At 37.8% G+C, this 20,567-nt stretch overlaps 1 protein-coding gene across 2 annotated transcripts; it reads left to right on the top strand.

The window, feature by feature from the left end:
* Positions 1 to 618: 618 nt before the first annotated feature.
* mmadhcb (metabolism of cobalamin associated Db) lies at positions 619 to 9,995 on the top strand. Of its 2 annotated transcripts, XM_017469047.3 has the most exons (8): positions 619 to 736; positions 1,223 to 1,261; positions 1,785 to 1,908; positions 4,220 to 4,437; positions 4,555 to 4,663; positions 6,319 to 6,449; positions 7,476 to 7,562; positions 9,470 to 9,995. In XM_017469047.3, exons 2-8 carry the CDS (start codon positions 1,253 to 1,255, stop codon positions 9,662 to 9,664), a joined length of 873 nt encoding a protein of 290 aa, XP_017324536.1. In that variant the 5' UTR covers positions 619 to 736; positions 1,223 to 1,252; the 3' UTR covers positions 9,665 to 9,995.
* The last annotated feature ends 10,572 nt before the right edge of the window (positions 9,996 to 20,567 follow it).

Here is a 20,567-nt window from a genome sequence, read left to right as displayed (position 1 = left end):
GCAAGCCATGTATTCATGGGGCTCGCCTTGTGCACAGGGGTACTGTCATGCTGGAACAGGTTTGGACTTGACCCCTTAGTTCCAGTGAAGGGAAAATATAAAGCTACAGCATACAAAGACATTCTATACAATTGTGTGCTTCCAACTTTGTGGCACCATTGTAGGGAAGACCCACATATACAGTAGGTGTCCACAACCTTGGCCACCCTGTTGATAAATAAATAAATAAATAAATAAATAAATAAATAAATAAATAGAAACGGTCATAGAATTTGTAATGGTTTTAATGGAAGCTGTAATGATTTAGTGGATACCATTAAGGACCAGTAATGGTAAAGTTTTTAATGGTTATCTGATGGTTTTTAATAGTATTTCTAGCGGAAACCATTATAATTTCTGTGATGGTTTCTACTTTTTTTTTTTTTTAAGCAGGGAGAGATGTTTTGTAGTTTTAAGATTGAAGCACTTTTTTCATAGTGAAATGTTGTTACATCTTATATTTTCCTAAACTATATAAATAAAAGTGTCAATAAGTATGGTCAGTATTCGGGAAAGGGTTTATATAAATGAATACCTAAATGATTTGTAACCGGATAGGGCGTCTCCTGTAAAAGCGAAGCTTTTCTGTCGTTCCCTCGCAGGCCTCCGTAGTGACGTCATCAATAGGTGACCCAAGAACCTTGAGGCGCTCCTAGTTATCTTTAAAAACGGTTTATATTACACAGGAACGATACAGGTGAGAACACTGCCCAGGATATTTACTTTAGATGCGTGGCGAATTTTAAAGGGCACACATTATATAAATTATATCCGTGATGAATACTGTAATAATCATGTTATAATGAAAGTTATTCCTGTGCTAGCGTGGTGTGCTAGCTGTTTAGTTAGCAGCAGGTGTTAGCTGGGTGAGAGTTAGAAGCGAGTTCAGCTTAAATGATTGACTCCTAAGTGATTTGAATTGTAAAAGCTGGAGCTGAGACACTGAGATAAAGAAAATAATATTAACCAGTACCAGCTGCGCATTTCTTTCATGCTTGTATTACCCAGAAACCTCATGTGTACAGTCTGATAGTAAACAATGGAATAGAAACCTGTCATATGGACACAGATCAGTTCGAGGTGATGTTCAGTCTAACATCTTCAACAGCTAGCTTGTAGGTATACCTCTGTGCCATGTGGTAATGGAGTCTTTGATGAAATAATGGAGTCTTTTCATCCACAGGTGGTATATAAAAAGGAGAAGCCCAACAGGATGGCCAGCGTAAGTTCAGTTCAATCCAACATCATGTCTTGACTTCGTGTTAACCGTCTGCAGTACTTTCATTCATTCGTTCCGTCTTCAGTAAGCGCTTTATCCTGCTCCTAAAGCAAGATAAAGAGGATACAGAGCCAGTCTCAGGAACACCGGACACCAGTAGAGAATGCACACTGGATGGGACATCAGTCTGTGTCATGGCACCATTCACATATACATTCACTTTTTGGGGGAGTAATCTGCCTACGGGAATGTTTTTGGGAGGTGGAACAAAACAGAATAACTTCAACAATCACTGGGAGAACATGAAAAACTCCACACAGACAGGGACTCTGGAGCTGTAAGATGGCAACCGTGCCTCTCTGAATGCAGTACAATCAGACTTACAGTAGCTTTGGATAATGTTTAGTTGTCCACTTGAGCCGCATAATACATTTACAGTGCATTACATCTTCAACTGATCACGACTTGATTGTTCGTTTAAATCTGTTCTGTAAGTTCAGTGTATTTGCATTTTTCTGTTCCCCAGGTGCTCTGTAGTAGAGCCAGGGTGGTTACATACCTGCCAGGGCTTCACCTTCTTGTGCAACGCATAGCAGGATCCAGATGTATCTCAGATGAGCGTCACGTTAATGTCACACCACCAGATATGGGTAAGAGACCAGAACAGTCCTTCATTCTGAAACATGCACGATGATGATGGTGATAAATGCTGCATTTCTGAGTGGCTGGTTTTTGAATTCTCTCAGCGATTGGGGAAAATATGTGAATTTCAGTCCTGTGTCATCTTTTGTAAATACTTCAAAAGAAATCTCAAACCATTAGAGACTTGCATGGAATTGAATGGCACTATATATATATATATATATATATATATATATATATATATATATATATATATATATATATATATATATAATATAAAATGTGTATACCCCCTCCTCTACCTTGAAGAAGACCCACTTGGGGGAAAAAAACTTAGTTACAGTGTTATTTTTGACTGTTACAAAGTACTGACACTGGAGACTCCTTCTGTAAATGCTACATACATTTCTCTTCACTGAAAATGTATAATCGGTATGATATGGTAACATCAATTCATGTGGAGCATCCGCCATACAAGTCTACTATACGGTAGAAATAATAATGTACTGCATGAATTATTTACATCACAAAATGTTTTTATGGATTTTTAATACTGGAATTAGTTCAAGTTATATAGATAGATATAGATGTAGATATTTAGATTGCAAAGAATTTTTTAGGGGCCAAATCAATGTGCAATTGTGGAAAGTATCATATAGTCAAAAATAACACAGTGTATAAGATTATAATTCCAATTACTTCATTTTCCAGATGTTGCAGAGTTTTTTTTTTCACCTAGTATATCTTCTAGTTATATCTTCTGGAAAGGAATTACAGTTTTTGTAAAAAAAAAAAAAGTTTTTTAAAAGTATGTGGATGGATTTAATCACTCAAAGTACATACAAAAATTAGATCCAAACGTGTTTTTGGTGAACTATGTTTTTAATTTGTTCTCTTGAATTTAGGGCTGCACCTATCAATTATTTTGATAATCGATTAATCTGTCAATTATTTCTTCGATTAATCGATTAGTTTGGATTAAAACGCCAATTTTTATTTTCTGTATTTAAAAAAAAAAAACACGCAAAAAAAACATGTTCTTTCTCATTGTGTTGTCCTTCAAACATTGTGCAAATTGAAGGCTACGAAGAAGGTATTAAATGTATGTATGTGGGCTATGCTATACATTGTGCAAAGGATTTTAAAAATATTAACATTATATTTAAAAAAACAAAAACTGATTGTCCACAAGCTTTAAACCAGATGTTAAATCACTATATTAAAAATGCTTAAAAAAAAAAGAAAAACAAAAGCATAACTGGTAAGAGGTTGAATGTTCTGCAGTAACACACACATTCACTCATTTGAACACAGTAATGTTACTTTATTCTGTAAATGTATGACACTTCTTACATTTATATACAATTACATTTTATAACCCCATTACAGTTACTGCTCTCATAAAAACAATTAATTTTGTTTTTAATTATAGCATCAAACAACATATTTGATCAAAATGAATATTTTAGTTATTGCGCTTCCTTTCCATCGCGTGCTGTTTGATTGACGCGTGGACTCGCGCTCGTTCAGTGAAGTTTAATGTAGACTCGCTCGCTGTCAGAACGAGTCTTTATGTAAAATGGAAACACTGGCGTGAATTTCTAACATTTACAGATAATGATATAAAGGTAAAAATATCATTTCTGCACTGAAGAAAACACGTCTGGAACACATTAAACAGCACACGCCTCTGTCGCAGCATCTGACACGACAAGCCACGTTAATACACTTACGAGTCTGGTTGAAGCGCTTAATGTAAAACACTCTCTCCTGTTTTGGACGACGTGGCACTTTTCCCACAGCAGCTCACTCTGTAACCTCAGATGTGTATTATATTGTATGTAGAAATGCGTTTTTCACCCTCGTGAAGTGGCGTCACTGGGGGAGCGGTTATCCACAGTGATGTCACAGACCCGAATAATCTGTAATGTTTTACCATTTTAACAGAATACTCAAACTATATAAACTTGTTTGAATGATAAAAATAACTGTTAATGTGTTTCAGTTTTTTCATTTAAGTAGTTTTGCCTAAATATTGAAAATATGATAAAATTTTGAAAACCCTCCGATGATGACCATGTGATTGCGGAAAAGGAAGTGCAAATAGCACTTCCTGGTCATGTGACATGGAAAATAGTTAAAGGAAAATAGTAGTTTTGTTTTCAGATCAAAAAAACTGGAGTAAAGGGTTAATATGAGCTATCAGAGCTGCTGTTGTAGAAAATGAACGAATTAACACTATATTAAACTTAAAAACTATAGTTTTTAGTTGAAATTTGAGATGAAATAAGCGAATGATTTTACTCTTCTGTAATCCAGGACCAAGGACGGTGTGGCCAGACGAGACCATGGGTCCATTTGCTCCTCAGGATAAACGTTTCCAGCTGCCTGGTAACGTGGGATTTGCCAGGCAGCTAGAAGCCACAGCGGAGCAGAAGCCCGGCTCTGTGCATTCAGTACTACCGGACGTGCTGACAGCTCCGTCTAACAGCGAGAGGCACGAGTTCATCCTGGCACAGTTCCTCTACGAGTCCCACGTAAAGAATCTTTTTCATTCAATCCCATATACTGGAAATCCATTCGAACATGAACTTTTATATTGTCCCGATGCAATGTTACTACCCAGTCAGTTAAAAGCTGCGGTCCTCTTTTAGGAGAACGGCGAGGCTTCATCAGCACACAAGGTCGACAGCGCAGAGCAGTATTTCAACCATTCCAGAGTGGAGTGTGCGATCCAGTCCTGCCCAGAACTGCTGAAAAAAGGTTTGCAGTTTTACACTGCAGAGGACAGTGCAACAGTTTTGGCCACTAGATGGCAGCATACACTAGTGTCTGTAAACTAATCCTGACAGTGGCGTGCACAAGTTAAATCGGTAAAAAGATAAAGGCCATGATAATTAACAGGGACCTAAATCGACCTCCTACTATTGTTAAAAGAATTGAATTGAAGGTATTAATAGTAAAAGCTCAACATGTTTTGTAGTTAAAGGCTGCATCTCACGTTCTTTTCCAAGCGTTTCGATGTTGATCTGGTTTTCTGTTTTGGATCGTCTTGTTTTGGGATTTAAAAAACAAAGAAATGAGGGGAAATGTACAATTCTGTCCTTTTCTGAATTTAACCACTATCTTTGCTCTGTTGTTATTTCCCTCACAGACTATATTCGTTATCTTTATATTCTTTTCAGGGTGTCTGTGGATCCTTAAAATGTCGTAATGTCTTAAACTCCTTAATGTAAATATAAGGCTTTAATTAGCATTAAAATATCTTAAATTCACGTTTCAAAGGTGTTCAAAATGCAACCGAATCGACATCGTAAAGCAGATTTAGATTTTATTTGGGCTCGTTGCTGTTTGAAACGGTAAACCCGTGTCACTGACTACGTTTACATGGACAGCAATAATCTGATTAGTGACCTTATTCTAAATAAGACAATATTGTGATTAAGGTGTTCACATGAGTTGCTTTTAGAATACTCCTTTCATGTTCGTGTTTTACATGTTATATGTGCAAATAGACGACTGTTTGAAGCCGTGGGCTGCGTCCAAAGCCACGTACTTACCTACTATATAATATATACAAATACATGTATTTCGCCTACTATATAGCGGGTAAGTACATGGTTTCGGACGCAGCCGTGCTCTCGTTTGTTGCCAACTAAACGGAGGACTTCCTGCGGTTTTCCGCCAAAATAAAAGCCACAGGGTCTAACACATAGAAGTGAATAAAGTCAGAAATATATAACTATTGTTATATTACTGTTTGTACCCCAAGTAAAAATGTATTATTATTATTAAGTATTATTCAGTGCAATGTTAATATTACAAAATAGCAAAGTTAAATATATATATATATATATATATATATATATATATATATATATATATATATATATATATATATATATATATATATATATATATTTCTAATACAGCTGCTGAGGTAGTGTTGGTAAATGTGTCCATCTCTATAGATTTTTTTTTTTTTTCCTCTCTTGGAAAGTCATGGGAAGGAAATGCTGGATACTGGAAATACTTTTTATTTCTTTCACTGTTGTAGCAAATGGTAATACAAACAAGTATATTCGCTACGGTCTCCCATTCACCTCTTATAGAAGCTTACCCTGCTATAGTTCACTTAAACCCAGAAATGGATGTATATGCAGGAAAACAGTCGATTATAGCTGATGTATCATGTAGCACGATTGAAGTGACGTGCAGGTCTTAAAATTTTTTGGAAATGTCTTGAATATGGTATTAAAAAGTATTAAATTTGAAGTGCTGATACCTGCAGACTTTTCTTAATAGTTCCTGCAGAACTAAAATGTCGATGAAGTTTGGAGAAACACTGAACATGTGCTGCAAGTTACAGATGTCTGGTGTTACACGTCTTGATATTTGAATATTTCCCAACCGTGCAGACTTTGAACTGATGTTTCCCGAAGCCCCCTCCAGCAGTATGATGGTGCTCACTGTAACGCAGAGAACAGAGAACGACATGACCGCCTGGTCTGAGGAGGTGGACCAGGAGAGAGAGCAACTGCTGGTTAAAGTGAGTCTCTCTCAGACACACACACACACACACACACACACACACACACACACACACACCATTCTTGATCACTTTTGCACAGCTTCTTATGGGCTGTTACTGAAAGAATACAACTTTGCAATGTTGTGTTTGAGTGAACCAATAAGAACGATTGATCTATTCTATCCAGAATACACACAAACACTTTTAAAATATACTGTTGTTAAAAGGGGTAGTCTGTTGTGCATCGCTCTTAAACGCCACGCGTCTTTTCTTCTTTACGAGCCGCAGAGGAAGCCTGTGACCTCGGATCAAGTCCAGAGCGCAGTGTTTGGTTTTTTACCTTTCTAGCAAAAAGTGTCCGTTCTTTACATTCCATATCGTCGCTGCTTTTGGAACGAATGCGTCTTTATTAGGACGTGAAACGCAAAGACAACGACGTCGAGTCTGTAGTATTGGATTCAGATCCTTACAGTGGAGTGCAAAAGTTTGCACACTCTCAGGATACAATAATGGCAAATACTTTGCCATCAAAGGCCAGATATAAGATATTATGGATCTAGTTCTATCTTTTGCTGTTGTTAAAAGTGCTATACAAATTAAATGAATAGATATTGAAGATATTGCTTCTGATCGATTTGTTGAGCGGTTTCCAGGGCCCATGTTGCAGCATGAGGGTTCGTTTATTCTTTCAAACGTTCCATGGCTGGAGAAAACCTTATATGGAGAAACTCCAGACTTCGACCTGTGTGTTTTCTATTCAAAACGCACGTACTGGAGACGATGCTCCAGAATGGGAACAGATAGAGGTGTGTGTGTGTGTGTGTGTGTGTGTGTGTGTGTGTGTACTTCAGCAGTGTGTGTTGCTCAGCTTTGCTCTAATTGGCATGATCCCAAACCTTACTATGCAAATTGTTCTTTTGTCGTTTCTCTTCTGGTATTTTCCGCCCACTGAAACACACTTTTCATACGACACACATTCAAATGCTTTTTGCCGGATGTATAAGGACTTTGTTAAGCTTATAATGCTGTGTGTGCTGCATACAGTTCATTGAAGGGGCAAAGGAGATCTGCCACGCGCTGCACACCGAGGGATTTTGGGCCGACTTTATCGACCCTTCATCTGGATTAGCGGTAAGTTTGCAATGGAAGTAATAGTAGTTAAAAAGCCTGATTGTTTTGTTCAGTATTGAAATGGATTTAGTTTTTTTTTTTTTTTTTTTTAAACAATCAATTATACACATATATATAATTTCTACGTTCTTTTGAATGTCCTGTGGAATAAAATAAAATATTAGATGCCACGAGTTTACCTTCTGCCATCATTTCACATTTGAATGGCCATGGAATACGAAGCAGTGTGATAACTTGAAAATAAAAATGACCTTATATGGCCATGGGCATTGTCTCGAAGCAAATGTTTGACACCGTACACAACAACGCTTTACCTTCACGCATTTGCTGAGAGTAGGCTAATGGTTGAGAGGCAGGAATTTGGCCAATAGTTTCTCCAAGCCTTTTATAATCGACCAACTGGTGTGTGAGAAGGCAGGAATTACAGAGACGGGTTAAAGCAATGCAAATATGCGGACACATGATGCAGTACTAGACCATAAGCACATCATAATGAAATTAAAGCCGAATCCCAGACATTTTCTCAAATGTTGTGTAGTCAGTCTAACAGAAGCATTTCAGAGAATTTGTGTTCATTTCAACCAAATTAACTTTGCACCCGGAGGTTGCTCAAATGAGCCGCGACTGGCAAGAGAGAACCAGAACTATAAGCAGCTGTCTATATTGTGTCATGTTAAATTTTATTTCTTTGATTCTTTAAATGAAAAATTGTAGTCCTGATAGTATTTTTTACAAAATGTACGTGTAATTGGATTACTTTCTTTTTTGACATAACTGTAATGGATTATAGTAACCAGTTTTTTGTATCCTGATTATGTAACGCCGTTACATATATAACGTTACTCCCCAAGCCTGCACACACTCCAGTATGTCGAACAAATACAATTAAAGGCATGAATGGTGAGGTTGTGATTTAATAAACACTGATGTGTAATGTTAGTAAAGCTAGCTTTAGGCATGCTCACCTATATCACAGTTAGTTGTGTTTGTAGTGGAAGCCTAAAATTCATGATCAGTAAGCCTTGAATAAGGCTTCTTGTTGGTGAACCGTGTCAGCGCTGTAATCTACGAACTGCTCGGTTAGGACGTGTGTTTTGTCTCATTTGCAAGCCACTTTGTATAACATGGCTACAGAATAAATACAATATTCAAATGATCCAAAAATACATACAGTGCCCTCCACTAATATTGGCACCCCTGGTAAATATGAGCAAAGAAGGCTGTGAAAAATTGTCTTTATTGTAAAAAAAAAAAAAAAAAAACATAAAAATACTCTGCTGTCATGGATATCAAATATGTCCACGTCCAGTTCCAGGTTGATTCATAACATTTCCAGTTGACTGGAACTTCTTAATTATTGCTCTGATGGTGGAAATGGGCATTTTCAATGCTGGTGCTATTTTCTTACAGACACTTCAAATTTTGTGAAGCTCAACAACCTTTTGCCGCACATCACAGCTATATTCCTTGGTCTTACCCATTGTTATGAATGACTAAGGTAATTTGGAATTTATACCCCTGTGAAACAGGAAGTCATGGTTGAACATTTTCCTGTTCCTATTCACCCAGGTGTACAAAAATAAATGTAAAGACAATTTTTCACAGCCATCTTTGCTCATATTTAACAAGGGTGCTGATATTAGTGGATGGTACTGTATTCAGAGTATTATCATTTTATGCCGCATGTTAATTTCTAGAACCAGTTCCCTTATATACAGTGTTTAAACTTTATGGAATCGTGTGAATGAGGAAATTAAAGCATTACGGGTGCTGTGCATGCCCTGAGCATGGCAGAGGGTTTCAGTCTTAGAATTTCTCACGGAGAACAGGATATCCTGTTGAAAAGGTTTTCATCTCTTAAATTGTGTTGCATTATGCTTCCCCCCCTCCAATCCATCCATGTACAGTTCTTCGGCACTTACACCAACAACACACTGTTCGAGACAGACGAGCGATACCGCCACCTGGGTTTCCAGATTGAAGACCTCGGATGCTGTAAAGTGATCCGTCACACGCTGTGGGGCACGCACGTGTTCGTAGGAAGCGTTTTCACCAACGCGCCACCAAGCAGCCACGTCATGAAGAAGCTGCAAGGAAATTAACGCATCGCGCACTTCATATCGTAACATCCAAGAACACTATTGAAAAACAAAGGTTTATCCGGTGTTAATGCTCGTGCTCGGAGTACATGCACTCGACTAGCACTCATCAATGGCACAGACAAATCCATACTCGATTTCTTTTCGATTACTTTTGCTGTAATCCCTATGGGGTGCTTGATTTATTTATTTTTGTAGTTGAATATGGCAAAGTGTAGAAAGGCTCAATTCCATGCTGCTTGATTTCGGTGTTTGAGAAATGTAATAAATGAATCTATCTTTAATGCCTTTTCTTTTACTGTCACAGAAATAAAGTGAAAATTTATGCTTGGCAGGTTGTTGTGGTTTTTATTTTTTATTTATTTATTTATTTTTTTTTTGGAGTATTTTAGTTGTTGTAGCAATTAGTTAACCAGGTTTTTTAAAATAATTATTATTACATGAAAATTGCAAGGGTTACATTTTTGCTTTTCATGACTCCAAATGGATTTGAGCTGTTGTGAATTTCTACCAATATGTTCAAAGTAAAGACTCTCACCTCTTTAAAATATGGTTTGTATAACGGATTTAGAAATTATTTCAGGGGAATAAAAGTATAGTTTTCTCATCATAAGGATAAAAGTTTGTATGCCACAATGTTACTGTATTCATGAAAGATTATTTCCATCAGACAAATCTCCAGTTCTCTTAAATATAAAATAATCCAGATATTTCCTTCTCATTATATAATCAAATAATTGAACCCTTGGTTATGTCTATGTGAAGTGTCATTTAATCCTTTATTTTTTTAAAAATAAAAATAAAAACCGAATAAACAGGTGCTATTGAGTTGTTTGGTTTATTGACAAAATTCATACACTTCTCTTCCTAGGTGTTTGTGTTATGGACTAAATGTTCTGTGTGTGTGTGTTTTTTGTCACAAAATTGATTTCACACTACTCCGTGAATTGATATATCAACATATTTCACAGCTTCCAAACGTTCTCACTTTTATCCACGAACTTGTTTTCTAGACCCCCCACACACTGTGTCCAAAAAGCTGATTAGCCCGAGGTCATCGCTGTTGGGGCTTTTGTCATAGAGGAGCAGATGCTCGTGCATTATTAGCATTCATTAAGCCCAAATGGTCTCCACCAGATGGACTCCAATCGGTCTCCACTGAACTCGTAACACAATTACTTAGCTGCTAAATTAAGTCTCTTCTACTTAGCAAACAGTAAAAACAAAAACTGATGCATCTCTGTAAATGAATGTATTGCGTTCTGTCCTGATGAAACGGTCAACTTTGTTTACTTTGGAATTGTATTTATAATCAACGTGCTACGCTAGCAAACGTAAAAGCACTCGATGCATAATGTGCTCTTAGGTTTGAGAAAGATAAAGATATTAAATCTGAAAGATAACTTTTTGGCCAAATGAAAAATCAACAAAGGGGCCTTTTACAAAAAAATAAAAGTAAATCAAAATACCACTGGTTCACCAGTCTGAGCCATTTCTCAGATCATATCAGCATTTAATTTCTACTTCTAAATGAGAGCTTTGTGTAATACCTGGATATCAGGAGGAGACGTCTGTGTGTGCAACAGTTTGCCAGACTGTGCTTCCATTAAAGACTACATTACATCACCTGTTGCATGTCCATGGCTGTTCCTTGTTTTAATTATCAGCAAAAAATAGTCTTTTTTTATGTTTGGATCTAATTTTTGTATGTATTTTTGAGGGAGTAAATCCATCCACATACTTTTTACAACTGTAATTCCTTTCTAGAAGATATAACTTTTATATGCTTACTATGTGGCAAAAAACCCTCAATTTATAGTCTGGGAAATGCAGTCATTGGAATTGTAATCTCATACTTTTGTGTTATTTCTGACTATGTGATACTGTATACCATTGCACATTGTTGCCGTACGGCAACAATTTATCAACTACAGCTTAATATTATCTTCACCTTCGAAGCAGCTCAGGTAGTTATAGATAAGCAGTCATAAAATTTACAGGACAGTAATGGAATCAAGATTAAAAGGGTGCAAATGTGTAAAAAGCAGCAAGTTCAGTAAAGGACCAATAGAAGAATGGGTAAAGGTATAATTTTACAGAATGTGTATGAGCTTGTCATTTTGATACATATTACACTGGATTTCAAACCTGAATTGTTACTAAACATGTAAATAATTAGAAACAAACTATAGACAACAACAAAAAAAGTTGCTTATTTGCAATAGAGTTTATAAATCATACATAAATGTTATGAACTGATTTCTGAATCCTGTTTTGAACACATCACTGTTGACCTGTGATTATAATTTATCCCGTCCATCTCCATCTCATGGCATTTCCAATACTTTATGAGGTCAAGTAAAAGTTGATTGCCAGAACCTCGGGGCTCAAGAGCAGAACTTACACAGTATTCCAAAAAAAAAATAAAAAAAAATGAGTAGGTGACGTAAGGGATGCACAGTTTTAAGTGCATAGAGGAATAGGGAGTGAGAAAACAGTATGAGACCACAGCACTGGTTAAAAATTACTTAAAGGAGTACATAAAGTCTGATAATTGGGGTCTTATTTTTCCAAATTTAGTCATCAAGAAAATCAGACCCTACCTCACCGAACAGGCTACACAGATACTAGTCCAGACTCTTGTCATATCAAAACTGGACTACTGCATTGCACTACTCTCGAGCCTCCCAGCCAGCTCCATCAAACCCCTTCAGATGATTCAGAATGCAGCAGCACCCCTCGTCTTCAACCAGCCCAAAAGAACCCATGTCACACCCCTTTACATCTCCCTCCACTGGCTTCCTGTAGCTGCCCGTATCAAATTCAAGGACATGATGCTCACGTACGAGACCTTGTCTGGAACAACACCCTCCTACATCAACTCTCTCCTGAAGGCTTGCGTTCCCTCACACAATCTGCAATCAATTAATGACCGACGCTTAGAAGTGCCTACTCAGCGTGGCTCAAGGTCCCTTTCAAGAACAGTCACACTAACTGTTCCTCAGTGGTGGAATGAACTTCCAAGCTCAATCCGGACCACAGAATCTGTCACTATCTTCACAAAACAGCTAAAGACCCACCTCTTCCGTGAGCACGTAACTAACCTCTAAAACGCCAACCCCACATTATCCTTTAAAAAGAAAAAAAACTTCCTCTGTCTCTTACACCTCTACTCTGTGCACTTTGCTTCTCTAGAGCTCAATTAAAAGATCTTGTATGGTAGCACTACTTGTATTGTTCTCCGCTTGATATATCGCTTTGCTTCTATTTCCTCATTTGTAAGTCGCTTTGGAAAAAAGCGTCTGCTAAATTAACACATTTAAAGTACAGTTTTGGATGAGGCAGACACCCGTTGTCTGGCAAAGCCACAGGACAGGGAAGTATTATCCAGTAGCTTTGTTGTTGAAAAACTAAAGAACACACACAGTCATGTAACTGTTCATCTAGTTTTAGTCATCTTGTCTGGCTGTTGCGGTGATCGTATTTGGCTCAGGGTACGTCAGCAGTTCCCGTCTTTGTCGAATTTGTCACATGGCCATAAAAAGGCGTCTCTCCATGTCTGGCATTCAAATACAAAGTAGGGATGATTCAAACAGGAAATAAAATCATAACCGGTGTGCTGATTCAACAAAATCAGCATTTTGGAAGAGAAGCTGAATTAAGGTTGATTTTTCTTTTTGAAATATGACCACAACACATGCAAGAGTCAGACACACTGCTCCAAATCTCAGAAAGGTGGTCATATAAAAGAATCTGGTGTGTATTCAAATGTTTAATAACTGAAACAAATCTCATCTCATACAAAACTATACTCCTTTGATTCACCACGCATATTGAAAATCCATTGTCTTGGTGTTAAAGTGAATACTGCAAGCTATAATAAATGGAAGTGTGGCCTCAGAGAGGTCTTGAGGCTGAGCTGTAGTTTTGATTTAGGTCATTTGCTTAAGAAAATAAGCCAACAATAGCAGGAAAGGAGACAAATATTGTCTCAAGTATTTCCAGAGAAACTATGATCTCTGCCTTTAATGAACTTAGTTTCAACTTTTATGACACCTGAATCGAACACTCAGGTCCTTTTACAAGCTCTGACTAACATATATCGGGCGTGTGAAATTAGTGCTGGAGGAAGATCACCAGGACTGCACGCCTTCTCTAATGCATTCACACATGTGCCTGAATAATTGAACACACATAAGAAATGGGAGTCATTCATTTTTAATTGAGGTTAGAGATCTAGGTCAGGCACCCTGCTTGTTAGCCTGCATGAGATCTGAATAATTCAGAAGTTCAGCTTTTCTTCAGGGTATGCCTACAAAAGAATCGATATTTAATGTTGAACATTTGTTTAAAAAAAAACCCCCAAACAATTAAGCCGGTATATTCAAATATACAGTGTCAAATTATATACAAGGTTAATAATTTACATAATGCATGAAGAATAACAATGTGTGCATGGGTTCATATTATTAAGAAGCAAGCTATGACCTTAGTATTTTAAGCTTCTATCTCCCATTCATTCTTAACCCATATAAAATTGTATAACACAGGTTTATATGAAAAGCACTATCTAATATTTCTAATAGGTTATCGTGTCTATAGTAACGGGTCATTCACAGAGATTTGTATAGCAGATCTAAGACAAATAATCCATCCACCCATCCATCTTCTACCGCTTACTCCTTTTCAGAGTCACGGGGAACCTGAAGCCTATTCCAGGGAGCATCAGGCACAAGACGGGGTACACCCTGGACAGGGTGCCAATCCATCGCAGGGCACACAATCACACACACTCACACACAAGACAAATAATAAACTGATTATTATTATTATTATTATTATTATTATTATTATTTTTTACAAATTAAAACAATCAGTGATAGTGTTTTTCTTGTGTGTTGGTTTTGAAGTATTCAGTTAAATGTTGCTTATGTAACAGTTATGGAAGGAGTCTCCAGTGTTAGTGCTTTGTAACGGTCAGTCAGATTGTTCTGGACATGGAAAAGTCATTTTCTTACAGTAAACAGCTATAAGTTTCATGTCTGGCGCTTTCACACCAACCATGCATTTTCATATAACGGTCTGTCGTATGTGATTCCTTACTTTTAATTCTGCCACATGGCTGCATGGGCATGGCGCTCCATCTACACCGTGTTCAGGGGATAGGCTCCCGATACACCTAGGCCAAACATGAATGTGTGAAAGGGTGATGAGGGCACGATGGTTAGCACTGTTGCCTCACACCTCTGGGGTTGGGGGTTCGAATCCCGCCTCCACCCTGTGGGTGTTGCCCTGTTTGCATGTTCTCCCTGTGCTTTTGGGGGTTTCCTTCAGGTACTCTGGTTTCCTCCCCCAGTCCAAAGACAAGCGTTGTAGGCTGATTGGCATTTCCAATTTAACTGTAGTGTGCGAGTGTGTGTGTGCGATTGGACTCTGTGATGGGTTGGCACTCCATCCAGGTTGTCCCCAGCCTTGTGCCCCAAGTTCCCTGGGATAGGCTCCAGGCTCCCCGTGACCCTGTGTAGGATAAAACGTATGGAAAATGGATGGATGGATGGACCTAGAGTAAGAGTGACTTTATTAGTATTAACCACTATATGTCCTAATAAGTCAGTTAGAACTGTTTTTGAGGGTTTACATTAGCAAAGTACTGTACAAGATCTTGTTGAAGACATACACAATGAGGCAACTGACATTAATAGTTTCTAGTCCTACATGATTTATGGACTGTTTCAATCCAGCAGTAACACTGCAGTGTTTTAAATCACCATCACCGCTCTACCTGTACCTGCACCTACTGTATACACTACAACTTCAGTGCCACTGCTGCGCTGAGAATCATCCACTATCCAAATCGTTCATCAGGTCAGTGGTGTCCCTTTCTATTGACCGATGTGATGGAGGATGGCACACACACCGTGCATAGCAGCAGCAAGCCTACAGTCAGTAACTGTATACTTTCATATATAAATGAACTGTGATGGGTCTATTGTATAAAATGGCCAAGGTACTGTATAATTTGACTAAATTGCATCAATTTCTGAAAAACAGTTCTTCACTTTGGACCTTCATGTAAATGAATGTCAAATTAATTTACATTTACTCGTATACCATTCTTGAGTTCATAGAACTCAAAAAGCAAGTTCACTACCACTTTTGTACCAATCCTCGTACAAAATTTATCCTGTTTCTGCATAATTTCCATTAATATTTTAAATAATAGATGGCGCTTGTTACTGTTACTCTGTAAATTCAGTGATATTCAGGATATGCCGGCATGAACAGGAGAGCCTGGTGTCACAGGTTTTCTCTGAACAATGGAACATACACATAACTCAACTCTAAGTGCTTTCCTGTTTTCAGAGAGCAGCTCGGATTGACTGGCAAGCTGTGACTCCGGAGTGCCAGCCCCTGTTGTTCTTGGGTGGTGGGAGAATTTTCCTTTTGCCCTTCATCATAGTTTAACCAGTGATATAAGAACGCACCAAAGCTCATGCATCCAAAAGCATATTGAATGCAAGTCCATGGCATTCAGGACAGCTCACACTGCACCACCAATGTGTGCAAAATACCTACAGTATGTCGCACTGTACCTTACTATAGAAGACACTGATGAGCAAATCCACTGTAGTGTTCTTGAACCAGAACTAATGCTTCACTAATGATTCTTCAGTGTAGGAAGATAACACAATGTTAGAATATTTAGAAGTTTAAAATCTCTACAGCCCGTTCACCTCAGATATCCCGAGTCAATATGTATGTGATTAAGGTGTCTGGTGTAGTAATTAGCATTTAGCAGTCATCCAAAGCAGTCATGCAAAGCAGTATAGCAGGAGTCTATGCAGAACAGCTTGGCATTTTGTGTTGATCCTTCAACGTGGTCTTGAACATAATCGAGGCCTTTACCATGACCTGCATACCCTTTCCATTCAGCTCTGTGTGATCTGCTTGGTAATCCTGTTAGCGCTCTCATTCACTTGCAAGAATTTCACTCAATTAAAGAGTGGATTAGGGCTTGCAAACAACAAAAAGCCTGGAACTGCTTACGGATACTATAGAGAGGAGGGTGATGTTTAGAGAAGGCGATAGAAGAAAGAAAAAAAACACTGTGGCAAATCAGCTGTACTGGTCTTTTATACTTCGCATTCAATTTGAACTTTTTAATTACAATTTCAGCTAGCATAATTGTCCTGTTCAAATTTCTAATTGCTAAACTAATGTGAAACACTCATGTATTGTAATTTTTATTATTATAATGTTGTACATTCTGCACATAATGTATTTATTATAAATACATAATGTATTCAGTTCCTGTAAGTTCCTGGCAGATCCTCTGAAGTTCAGTCAGATTGGATGGAAAGCGTGTGTGAACTGCCATGTTCAGGTCTCTCCACATATGTTCTATGGGGCTATGTTTGGCTTTCATTGGGCCACTCAAGGGTGTTCAGTGACTTGTCCTAAAACCACTCCAGTGTATGCGTCAGGTCGTTATCATGTTAAAAGTTGAACCTCTGAAGAATCTGCCCAATCTCCCAGTCCCTACTGCTGAGAAGTATTCTCATAGAATTATGCTGCCGCAACCATGTTTCACCATAGTGATCATATTGTCAGTTGTTGCCCCATCAGACTAGAGAATCATTTTTCACTTGCTCTCAGGGTCTGAGAGCCATATGCTTTTCAATAAGGAGTGGCTTCTGTCTGGCCACACTACCATAAAATGCCTGATTGATAGAGAATTTCTGAAATGGTTGTCCTTTCAGTAGGTTCTCCGACAGGTTCTTGGTAACCTTCTTGACCAATGCACTTCTAGCCAGGTTACAGAGTTTGGCGGGACAACCAGGTCTAGGAAGAGTTCTTCCATTTCACAATGGTGGATCCCGCTGTGCTCCTGGGAACAATCAATGGTATAGAAATGGTTTTATATCCTTGCCCAGATCTATTTCACAACCCAATTTGATCATGGAGGTCTACAGAAAGAGCCCAAAAATGGCTTCATTTTTGGTCTGACATACACTATAAATCATGGGACCCTTTATAGTTCACACACACACACAGATTCTAAATCTCACCAACCTTCCATCAGGCCTTCCTCTAATGCCTCTGGGACACTTACTGCCCCTGTGATGGAAATCCTTGCATCACTGACACTTACATCATGCTTCGTCTGCACCCCATAAGTCACACTGTCTGAGTCTCCTCCACCCTTCAACTTCTCACACTGATAACGGTCACATGATGTCTATATTTACCTCAATACAAAGTTTTATTGAGGGAAATATAGTTTTAGCATTGTTCATTATATTTGCAGCATGCAGAGAAATAGCAACATGATCACATAGTGACCTCTCCTGTTCAGGATTGTCCTTGAGGTCCAACCGTTCTTTTACACTATAGCAGGTTGAGTAGATTGAAAAAGAAATAGGTATCTAATTAGAATTTTGCCAGAGTTTCTGTATACATATAGACTGACCCAGTGTGCTACTGTCATCCATATGTCCAATGTTACTCACTAACAGGATACTATTATGAGTTTAATCAAACAATACTGGATACATTAAAAAGGCTAAATGCAAAGCAGCAGCAGTAGTATGAAAAAACAGCAAAAAAGCTACACATTTGAGCCCATGAAAGTAATAAAAACCCAGACACATTTCTTGGATTATATTTCTGAACATGTTACTGGAGTCAGTCTTCTCAGTGGCTCTAATAATAATAATAATAATAATATTATATAAATAATATATATATATATATATATATATATATATATATATATATATATATATATATATATATATATATATATATATATATATATATATATATATATATATATAAATAAATTACTAGTTTATTCCAAACTACAATATGCATTAAATTGCAATACATCCTGGAAACAACATGGCACGTTATGTAATATATGCCACACAGACACAGACATTGCTTAGGTTTTACCAAGCAAAGTGATTTCTAATTATACTTTCACAGTGATCTATGAAGGACCACTAAACCCATGATCAAGTTCCACCAAAAAGACACCAAACTTCAATGTATGATTTATTTATTTATTTATGCATTATTTTCCAAACCAATGATCACTAATCTAAAGTCTCGTACTGCTAATGGTATCAAGGCATTGCATCCTAATCGTATCCTGGTGCACTCTTCCCAGTGTAATTGTTCATTTCCCTGTTCATTTCCACACACCTGTCTTGGCTTAGAAAGGGCTCAGCTTCCTTGGATCAGGTGTATAAGAGCAAAGAAAACAAATGTAGACTGTTTGGTAAAGACCACTGGATTTTTGTTACTTCCACTGAGTACTAGACAATGCATGTTTGATACCCATACTCGTATCATACCAAAACTACGCCTATGTTTGCCCCAAAAGCAGTCGGTTGAGATTTTCCCCACAGCAAAAAAGGCATGTGATTGTTTCCATCTCTGGTCAATCTCTTCTGAAGCTGTGCAGCAGAAGTACTTAAAATCTCAGCATGGCCAAAATGAACAGGATATGCAGTCATGGTGCCAAACAATAAGGGTCATTCTTTGTACTCCAGATGAGGTACATTAAGTCCAGCCATGCAACAGGTCAAGATCATTAAAATCATGTTACTGCTCATCTGGAAGGCGAGGAAATTTGACTTTGACTGGCAGGGGACGTCGACTTAAGAAACAGGATTAGTGTTGGTGAATGTAGATGTAGATCAGGCGCCATCATTGGTTTTGCAGTGAAAGATGAACAGGTTTATTTTAACACATCAGGGTTGCACTTAATTGCAAATATGGTCATAATGTGCACAAGATAACTCGTATAAACCAGTCAAAAAAATAACTCGCATTATTTTGTACATTTTTCTTCCAAACCATCAGCCATTTTTTTGAGGACAAACCATCCAACTAAAAAAAAGTGGTATAGGGACCTTTTGAACATCCAGGATCCGAGTCTCAGTTAGACTGTAACACGACACCCCATGATTGAACAAAGTGGACTTCATTTTCAACTCAAAGACCACCTGTAACACAATTGGCATCAGGTTTTCACCTTTGACCCAAGATTTTAAGCACAACATGGGTCATGTTCCTCCTTTCTATCCTGTTGGACATTTCTAAGCAATTAAAAATACCTGTATATCTTTTGGGCTGTGAAACAAGACTTAAACCTGTTCAAACATAAGTCTACGTTTTGACTAGTCCTCTGAAAGGAACCGAAAGAAACCGAAAGTTCACAGGTGGGGTGTTTTTCCTTTTGTCCCAAACATAATTAAAATTGCATTACTGGTACAAGAAGAAATTAACCACCATGTGTCTGTAAAATCTCACCATAGCAATTTAAATCTTCTGATCTTCAGTGAGATTTGAGCATTCAACTGTGCAGTGGTATCATTAATATTTCAGCTTGATTGATTTCAGCACACCACCTTTGCTCTCAGGCTTCATCTCAATTGTTGTTCTGCAAAGTCAGAGCAGGAAGAGAGGTTGGGGCAACTCTGTTTTCTTTCACGCCAAAAGGACTAAGAGATAACGCAGACACAGACTGCTAAACTAACACACTGTGGGCTTTTCTCTATCACAGTGCAGGTCAAAATATCCAACATAATCTGACCACTGGGAACTGACGAATCACAGTTAACTGGTTCACTGGTTGAGGTTATATTTATGAACTCAAGAGTGGAGAGCTCTTTAGAACTTGAAAGGATAAATATATTCACTCCACAATGTGTAGATGGAATAAATTATTAGTATGTGGAAAGGCTGAACAGAAAGCAGCGGAATATTTCATTACAACGGACGACAACGAGACCTGCGTGATCATCAAATAGCTTTTCCAGTGGTTCTGTTTCAAAGATAATTCTTAGTCATTCTTGTTTTTTTCTTTAAAATATGGATCTTCATCAATGAAGTAACG

The sequence above is a fragment of the Ictalurus punctatus genome, chromosome 6, assembly GCF_001660625.3.
Source record: "Ictalurus punctatus breed USDA103 chromosome 6, Coco_2.0, whole genome shotgun sequence".
NCBI classification, from domain to species: Eukaryota; Metazoa; Chordata; class Actinopteri; order Siluriformes; family Ictaluridae; genus Ictalurus; species Ictalurus punctatus.
This window is presented reverse-complemented; position numbering and strand designations above follow the sequence as displayed.

Coding starts and splice junctions, on each gene's coding strand:
- mmadhcb (XM_017469047.3), top strand. Junction 1,909..4,219: donor TGTCACACCACCAGATATGG/GTAAGAGACCAG, acceptor TCTGTAATCCAG/GACCAAGGACGGTGTGGCCA. Junction 7,563..9,469: donor ACCCTTCATCTGGATTAGCG/GTAAGTTTGCAA, acceptor ATCCATGTACAG/TTCTTCGGCACTTACACCAA.